Below are 9937 nucleotides of genomic sequence, written 5' to 3' on the forward strand. Positions count from 1 at the left end.
ATTAACAGACCTCTCTGCATTGAATCATATCTGTTATTAACCTCTGTCTCTCTTTCACAGCATGTCTTTATCCTGTCTTCCTTCTCTCACACCAACCAATCACAGCAGATGGCCCCGCCCCTCCCTGAGCCTGGTTCTGCCAGAGGTTTCTTCCTGTTAAAAGGGAGTTTTTCCTTCCCACTGTTGCCAAAGTGCTGCTCATAGGGGGTCATATGATTGTTGGGTTTTTCTCTGTATCTATTATTGTACGATCTACTGTACAATATAGAGCGCCTTGAGGCGACTGTTGTTGTGATTTGGCGCTTTATAAATAAAATTGAATTGAATTGTTCAATTTAGTCCAAATTCCCCATAGGTGTGAATGTGAACGCGAATGGTTGTCTGTCTCTGTGTGTTAGCCCTGCAACAGACTGGTGACCTGTCTAGGGTGTACCTCACCTCTTGCCCTATGACAGCTGGGTTAGGCTCCAGTTTCTTAATTAGACAGTCTCGGGTTGATGAGACCTTGAGTCATTTTTTTCAATAAAAACTACCAGAAATGTCTTGTCAAGATTCAACTTTCTAAGGAGCATCTAAGGAACTGTGTGTGTGTGTGTGTGTGTGTGTGTGTGTGTGTGTGTGTGTGTGTGTGTGTGTGTGCACATATAATAGTGCCAGCTGCGGATGTTGTTTGTCCAGTGGGATATTGTCAGGGCAAGTGACAACTCAGACACAAACAGAAAATCAAAGCACCACAGAAAAGGAGAACACACTGAACTGCTTAATCTGTATACATCACAATCTCTTTCATTGTTAAAGTAACTTTTTCATCTAGCACTTTTAGTCTAGGTTTTGAAAAAAAAATAACATTCAGAATGTCCTCCTCTCTTCATAATTTCTTGTTTGATTATTGATCAAATCAGTCATGCATCAAACTGATTGATCAGCTATCAGATGACTTGCATCAGCTGGCTAGATGTCCCCTCTTTGATTTCCGACTTGAACTCTGCCTGCAGAAGAGACACAAGACACGATCAGACTCAATCAATCAACCAATCAATTAACCAACCAACCATACCTTTGACCCTAAGTAGCACTGTTTTCTCCCTCCATATGTTACTCTCCCTTCTGTAAGCTTCACATCTGTATCTCCCACTGTCTCTCTCTGTGGGGTATTTCAAGGTCAGACTGAGGTCTCCAGTTTTCAGCAGGTCTTCATTCATGTTTGTTCGGTCTCTGTAATCCTGGTTCTGTTCTCCAACCTGGTCAGATCCATTCTGATACATATGGACAGTCATCAGTGTTTTGGGTTCAATGCGTCTCCACTCCACTTTAGTGTCACCAGGTAGATCACCGGTGGTTTTGAAGGGTAGCTGGACAGAATCTATCCCTTCCACCACCTCCACCTGACAATCTGAGAGGAGAAAAAAAAAATTGAAAACCTGCTGCTGTCTGCACACACATAGTTGCAGACAAAACTAAAGGAAGGAACTGGATGAAATTGCAACAGATGACAAAAATATGGGAAATAAAAGCACCTTTCAAGCTTTTAGAGATGATCAGAGTCTGATTGCACAGTTTTGTTTTGTTTTTGTTTATTTGTTTGTTCTTTTGGTGGGGGGCTGTTTAATATGCTGCTTAACAGTAATTTCTTTTTCTCTCAAAACTGCATCCCTTGCTAATATTTGGCTGAGAATCAACAGTGAGCTTAATCACACTGTTTGTGGTCCAGTTCAAAACCCAGGGCCACATGTGTGAATCATTAGTTTGTATTATGCTGTAAAAGAAGTGCATGTGTGTTCCTTGAAACACAAAATAACCTGTTACAGCACTGACCTTTGACTTTCAGCTCCACTTGCTTCTTCACCAGGATCCTTCCCTCCCTGCTGTAGACGGTGCAGGTGCAGATGTCTCCGTTCCACTCTATGGGGTATTTCACAGTCAAACTGAGGTCTCCAGTTTTCAGCGGGTCTTCATTCATCCTTGTTCGGTCTTTGAAAAGCCAGTCCTGTTCATCAGGCTGCTCAGAGCCACTATGATACACATGAATCTTCCTGTTGTCTCTATCTGTCCATTCCACTTTAGAGTCTTCCAATAAATAAAATGTGGTTTTGCAGGGCAGCAGGACAAACTCCTTCCCTGACTCCACTTGAACCTGGTGAACCAAGAAGACTACAAAGGACAATATGAGCTGTAAAGATAGAGGTAGCAGCAGCAATGAGCACATTTTCTTTGTTTCATTAGAAAGCATAGCATACATTTTAACCGCAATGCAGATGGCACCCAACTTTACCCATCAATGAGCCAGATAATGCCATTTATTAGTTGAACTAAAGGAACATCTTAAAGACATAAAGACCTGGATGGCCGCTAACCTTCTGCTTCTTAATCCAGATCAAACTGAGGTTATTGTACTCGGCCCTGAAAATCTTAGAAATATGGTATCTAACCAGATTCTTACTCTGGATGGCATTACCTTGGCCTCCAGTAACGCTGTGAGGAACCTTGGAGTCATTTTTGACCAGGACATGTCCTTCAACGCACATATTAAACAAATATGTAAGACTGGGTTCTTCCATTTGTGCAACATCTCTAAAGTTAGAAATATCCTGTCTCAGAGTGACACTGAAAAACTAGTTCATGCATTTATTACTTCCAGGCTGGACGACTGTAATTCATTATTATCAGGATGTCCAAAAAACTCCCTGAAAAGCCTTCAGCTGATCCAAAATGCTGCAGCAAGAGTCCTGACAGGGACTAGAAAGAGAGAGCATATTTCTCCTGTTTTGGCTTCCCTTCATTGGCTTCCTGTTAAATCCAGAATTCAAAATCCTGCTCCTCACATACAAGGTCTTAAATAATCAGGCCCCATCTTATCTTAATGACCTTGTAGTACCATATCACCCTATTAGAGCACTTCGCTCTCGCTCTGCAGGCCTACTTGTTGTTCCTAGAGTATTTAAAAGTAGAATGGGAGGCAGAGCCTTCAGTTTTCAGGCCCCTCTTCTGTGGAACCAGCTTCCAGTTTGGATTCGGGAGACAGACACTATCTCTACTTTTAAGATTAGGTTTCAAACTTTCCTTTTTGCTAAAGCATATAGTTAGGGCTGGACCAGGTGACCCTGAATCCTCCCTTAGTTATGCTGCAATAGACGTAGGCTGCCGGGGGATTCCCATGATGCATTGAGTTCTTCCTTTCCAGTCACCTTTCTCACTCACTATGTGTTAACCTCATGTCAGTAATTTGTATGTAGGTTCTCAGTGGTTGGAGGAGGCTTCTGTGACCTTGTAAAGGAGAGCTTGCTAGTGCCATCTTCAGCTATTTGGCAAAGTTAATCAAGGTAAAGCAAGTTCAACACATGCAACCCCAGTGTCAGATCAATCAAGTGAAGCACATACACTCCTTAATAAAGTCAAAGTCATGTTGTGGAGCTTCTTCACTGATCAGTGACTAAGTCTCAAGGGGGTGTTTCTGATTTCTTGAACAAAACTGAAAATTTCTCTACAGCTCTATCAGCTGTCTGTAACTCTTTATTACTTCAGCTTCAATACTACAGAAGATGCTCACCTGTTCTGAAAATGTGTCGGAAATGAAATAAAACACCCCCAAGAACCAAAACCACAACAAGGAGAATGAGGAGCGCTTTGGCCGAGGATGGAAATGGTTCTGTAGAGACAGCATTTTTTTTTTAAATTATGAATCCTGAACTAAATCTATAGCACTAACCTCTGACTTGCATCTACATGTCTGACCTTTGACCTGCAGCACTACTTTCTGTCTCAGGATGTCTTTGTCCCTGTAGATGGTGCAGATGTATCCTCCACTGTCTCTCTCTGTGGGGTATTTCAGGGTCAGACTGAGGTCTCCAGTTCTCAGCAGGTCTTCATTCATCTTTGTTCGGTCTCTGTAAAGGCCATCCTGTTTTTTAAGTTGGTCACTTCTGTTTGAATATACATGGACTATCATGAGTTCAGTATCAGAGTGAGTCCACTCCACTGTGGTGTCCTCAGGCAGGTCAGGTTTTGTTTTGCAAGGAAGTATGACAGAGTCTGAGTCCTTCTCCACATTCACCTCTATCTGGTGGTCTGAGAGGACAATAAACAACAAAATCATAAAGAAGATTAATCATAGAGTAATCATAAAGAAGCAGTAGCACTAAAAATTAAAGTGGTGGCCTACTCTGGGATTTGTGTTTGCCCAGGGGCAATTGGTGGATATTTTAATTTATCTTTAGCACAAAACTGACAACCTTAGTGCAGCTAATTAGGATCAACATGAAAAACATATTAATGCACTGAATGCATGCACACTTATGTGGTAGGAGGAACAGTTAGTCCCCTTGTACCTTTACTGTTTCATTAGGTGATATTAGTGATGTACAGTAGCAATTGCCCTTTTAGCATGCAGTAAATTTCAAACCAAAAGCTCGTCTGGAGAGATTATAGACAGGATCAAGCCTGGTAAAAAAGATGTTCATGTAAATCTCAACCATGCAGTTTGTATCTTATCTCTTTTTGAATATTTTGTGATTGTTTTTGTGTTTTAGTGCTGCATAAATTAAATTTGACTTGGTTTGTTTCCCAAAAAGGGGAAAAGTTTGAAGGAAGCTCATATTTCTGCAAGCAACTTACTGTGGTGCCCACAAGATTTCTACTCAGTATTTAAGCGTTTATGGTGTTGCTTCATGTGAGAGCCTTTTAGGTTTAGGAGTTTCATACAGGATGTAAAATGTCAGGAGTCTAATCATCCACATTTTGGTTTTTTGTTTGTTTTGAGAGGGGTCAAGTCAAGAAACTGTTTTTCCAACATATCATTATCATATCAATATTCAATACATCCATCAGTCTAACATCTGACCTGTCTACAGTACTGATCTTTCACCCATATTTACAGAGGCTATGTAGATTGTTGCTGACCTTTGACCTGCAGCTGTATATCTCTCAGTCTCCGTTCTGTTCTTCCATCACTGATGGAGCAGGTGTAGTTTCCACTGTCAGTCAGTTCTGGTTTTCTTAGAGTGAGGGTGAAGTCTAAAGTATCCAAAGCATCAGGCCTCATTGATGTGCGCCCGCTGTAGCGCTGGTTTTGTCCTCTGAGATCATCTCCTCCTTCTCGTCGTATGTGGACAGATTTTGGGTCAAAATCATTGTGATTCCAGATCACTGTGGGATTAATCTCAGGTATAACACCTGAGTACTGGCAGGGCAATGGGACAGACCTTTCTCCCTCGTTCACCTCCACCACCAAAACCAAAGCCAAGGTGGAAACTATGAGGAGTTACACAAAAAGGAAAAGATGGTAAAGATGAATTCAAAGAAGAGCAAATTTATATATATATATATATATATATATATATATATATATATATATATATATATATATATATATATATATATATATATATATATAAATGCCCCTGCAGGCAGTCAATCCTTCAAGCTTGAGTCCTCTACCAGAGGCCTGGGCACTTGAGGGACCAACACAGACAAACCAGCAACTAACAGAGGCAGACACGAGGTTTAAATACACAGAAGGATAACGAGGGAATGAGACACAAAAGGAGGGCACAGCTGGGAGTAATCCGACCTGACGAGACAGGGGAAAAGTAATCTGAACACACTGAGATCAGACACGGACCTTCAAAGTAAAACAGGAAACACATACACGTAATGACATAACACCCAAGGTAACCAAAACCACAGAATAATAATAAACTAAAACATAAACACGGAGTCACAGACTCCGGATCATGACACGTACTTACAGAAATAGGACTGACTGCACCTGCATAAACTCCAAGACACATTTACAAACTGTGTTTGTTTTTTGTTGTTTGCACCACAGCTGCAGCTGTGAACTCTGCCAAAATTTCCTATGACTTTTTTTAAGAGTTATATTGTTGGGTATGGTATCTTTTCATGATTCAGTAACAGGACGTTACAACAATCAAGGATTGTAACATCTAGTACAAGAGTAGAAGTGCTTTTAGGATGTGCTTCAAAGCTAAGCTTGATTGGGAACCTCAAAGCTCAATAGCCTGCATCGACAGAAATTCACTGCAGCCTATGTAATATTTAATGCATTATAATTTATTCCAGTTTATCTTGTGTTTGTGCTGCAATGTCATGCACAAACACAAACTATAATATCCTATATTATATCCTATAATATATAATATCCTTAAAACCTATGTCAAAACTGTGTCATTGTTTTGGTTCTGGAGTGCAGTAAGCCATGAAATGCCCCTTTTGGAAACTAAGAATATTACATGAAATTGCTTGTTTGGCCAAAAATACGGAAATTATGTAATTTGGTACAAAACATTAAAAGCTACAATCTTTATGTGTTGAGTTTAGAAAGAAAGCAATTTTACCTAAATTGCATGATTTAAGATTGTTAATAACAAGGAATTAAAAATAGTGGTTCTAATGCGTTTAACAGGATAGAGCCAAGAGGAACAATTTTGTGTATAGTGTAAATTATTGATATTATTAAGGAGCTGATGTTGAAAATTGTAAAAAATTAGAAAAAATTCTAGACCATTGGGAAGTTTCATCCCACTTGCATTAACACAGCGAAACATAGATCTGCCTGATGTATTTGTGTGGGTGGCTGTAGCTGAGGTGGCAGAGCGGGTCAGCCACTAATCAGAAGGTTGGTGGTTCGATCCCAGGCTGCATCCTGGCTGCATGCCAAATATCCTTGGGCAAGATACTAACCCCATGTTTGCCGGACACTGGCCCGGTGGCGCCAGTGTCCGGCAGCCTCGCCTCTGTCAGTGCGCCCCAGGGCAGCTGTGGCTACAATGTAGCTGCCATCACCAGTGTGTGAATGTGTGTGTGAATGGGTGGATGACTGGATGTAGTGTGAAGCGCTTTGGGGTCCTATGGACTAGAAAAGCGCTATACAAATGCAGGCCATTTACCATTGTGTATGTTCGTTGCCCTGTCCTGGAGTGTGGTGCTGACACTCACTAGTCCCTGGCCTCCTTCCTTTCGTTTAGCATATAGACGTTTCACTTTCACTTTTGTTTTTAAGAGGAAGTCAGCCATGTGACATGAAACTGCCCACTGTGACAAACACTCTTTACAGCCCACAACTTCCACCTCAGTGCTGACACAAGGCTCATCAGCAGACTGGCATGTATTAAATACAATTTGAACAAAGAACCTTAAAAAGTGTTGCCATTTTTTGTTTGTTTGTTTTGTTTTGTTATTTTCCTTCCATGTATTTATTGAGTTTTAAACTTTACACTGACACCATCATTAAACAAAGCAAAACCAACATGACAGGACAAAACAAAACAGACAAAACAAAACAAACAACCCGGCTCAAGAATACAAATAAATAAATGGAAAATCCAGACTTTTTGATTATATGATACAATTAACAATACACATATGTAAAATAGCAGTGACATGCTTGCATTGTCAACGTTGGCTGAAAAGAGAATAGTTTTCCTGAAATGGGCTCACTTAGTGTTGAAAAAGGTGGAAGTGCACTTGAGGGAAAAAGAAATGTTGTGGAAAAAAGAGTTAAATCGGTTAAATCCTTCGCTGATGTGTGAAGGATTATTGATGAAAAGAGATAGAAGAAGAAACAGAGAGAGAAAAAGGCAGCTTTTTAGGTGATACCTAAGTCAGAGAAAAAATGAGCTGACGGGGGAGCAGGGTCTGCTAACCCGCTGCTCCACCACACACACATGCTAGCCATATTTCACCACCCTGTTCTTATGTTATTCTGCAGGCAGCGATGAAAGCCACTCTGTTATAGTTTCCTTTCACGTTGCCATGGGACGCATCAGGACGTGACAAATCATGGGTATGTTACGTGTCGGGAGTGAGAACGGTCCTGCTTTTCTCTGTATGTATTATTGTAGGGTCTACCTTTCGATATAAAGCACCTTGAGGCGATTGTTGTTATTTAGTGCTATATAAATAAAACTAAAATTGACAACTAGGACCTCCATCCTGACCACAACCTAATCCACAGAACACCAAAATTATACAGCCATTAGTAACTGAGTAAGCCTTTGATTATTCCACCAATTAATGAAGCAATCAGTTATGAAATGCTTTTGTCTAATTAATGAAAAATAATAAATCTTAAAAAGAGAAGAAACACAGGTCTTTCAGAATGAACTGGTTTCCATTTTAGAAATTACTTTAAAGTTTAACTAAAACATACATCTGTCCAAAAACCCAACAACACCCATTGTTGTATTTACATGTTTATGAGTTTTAAATAAATCATTTCCTTAAATGCAAAAATATGTAATTAATCTCAAGTACAGTCAAAGTCAAATACAATAAGGTGTATATGTGACCTAAACCAAGGCATGAAACACAAAGCTTTACTCTGTAAATGTAAAGTAGGTCTTACTGTTACGACTCTCACAGGGGCGCATTTCATTACATTTGTATTTTGTACAGTGCATTAATTTAAATCATCACACACACACCACACAGTGAGATTATCTGCTTTAAACTGTGGTGTGAGTGCAGATTGATCTGCATTCAGTTTCTTACCATTTATGAGGAGCAGGATCACCAGCAACGTCTTCATCCTCCTGTAAAAATCCTCAAACAAACAACAAACAAACAAGCAACAAATTTAAAAGTCCTTTAAATCTGCTGCTGACTGAACAAAGAAACAAACACTCTCCAGCTATAAACACACAAAGAAAATTTCACTTTTGTTTTTAAGAGGAAGTCAGCCATGTGACATGAAACTGCCCACTGTGACAAACACTCTTTACAGCCCACAACTTCCACCTCAGTGCTGACACAAGGCTCATCAGCAGACTGGCATGTATTAAATACAATTTGAACAAAGAACCTTAAAAAGTGTTGCCATTTTTTGTTTGTTTGTTTTGTTTTGTTATTTTCCTTCCATGTATTTATTGAGTTTTAAACTTTACACTGACACCATCATTAAACAAAGCAAAACCAACATGACAGGACAAAACAAAACAGACAAAACAAAACAAACAACCCGGCTCAAGAATACAAATAAATAAATGGAAAATCCAGACTTTTTGATTATATGATACAATTAACAATACACATAAGTAAAATAGCAGTGACATGCTTGCATTATACCAGGGCCTGTGAGAAAATAGTAGAGATATCCAAACCGGCATACGCCATTAATGGGTCCCATATTTTATGAAACGTTTTGTCCCTACTATGTAACTTGCATGTTAGGAAATCTACAGGGTGGGCCATTTATATGGATACACCGTAATAACATGGGAATGGTTGGTGATATTAAAGTCCTGTTTGTGGCACATTAGTATATGTGAGGGGGCAAACTCCTCGAGATGGGTGGTGACCATGGTGGCCATTTAGAAGTCGGCCATCTTGGATACAACTTTTGTTTTTTCAATAGGAAGAGGTCCATGTGACACATCAAACTTATTGGTAATGTCACAAGAACAACAATGGTGTGCTTGGTTTCAACGTAACTTTATTCTTTCATGAGTTATTTACAAGTTTCTCTTTGTTCTCAGCCATTGACATGTCGAAGAGGTTAACATGTGAGGAGCGGATCGAAATTGTTTTGATATCAGGTGAACGCAGTAACCGGGTCACTTATAAAATGTGTTCAATGTGCTGCCCATTGTGTTGGATTGTCAATGCAACCCTCTTCTCCCACTCTTCACACACTGATAGCAACACCGCAGGAGAAATGCCAGCACAGGCATCCAGTATCTGTAGTTTCAGGTGCTGCACATCTCGACCCACTATCGTTGTACCCCATATACCACACCAAACCATCGCTTTTGTTGCTCCAATAGTCTTGGAGGGATCCATCCAATGTGGGTTAGTGTCAGACCAATAGCGGTGGTTTTGTTTGTTTTTTTGTTTTCTTTCTTTTTGACTGTCCCGTTTGGATCTTTAGCCATCAGAATTGTTGTCTGAAGGCCAAGAAAGATGCCAAGTGGATTTACTTTAC

General features: G+C 40.0%; 1 protein-coding gene across 1 annotated transcript; it reads right to left on the minus strand.

Moving 5' to 3' along the window:
• Positions 1-681: 681 nt before the first annotated feature.
• Positions 682-8630, minus strand: LOC146712576 (butyrophilin-like protein 2). Its single transcript, XM_085452253.1, has 7 exons — positions 8509-8630; positions 4897-5247; positions 3733-4065; positions 3548-3646; positions 1816-2151; positions 1058-1393; positions 682-989 (listed from the first exon to the last, which is right to left on the minus strand). Exons 1-7 carry the CDS (start codon positions 8543-8545, stop codon positions 952-954), a joined length of 1530 nt encoding a protein of 509 aa, XP_085308379.1. The 5' UTR covers positions 8546-8630; the 3' UTR covers positions 682-951.
• Between the last annotated feature and the right edge of the window lie 1307 nt (positions 8631-9937).

This window comes from Copadichromis virginalis, linkage group LG3 (assembly GCF_057382275.1).
Source record: "Copadichromis virginalis isolate Kocher_CV1m ecotype Utaka linkage group LG3, C_Virginalis_male_GT1.1, whole genome shotgun sequence".
In the NCBI taxonomy this organism is placed as follows: domain Eukaryota; kingdom Metazoa; phylum Chordata; class Actinopteri; order Cichliformes; family Cichlidae; genus Copadichromis; species Copadichromis virginalis.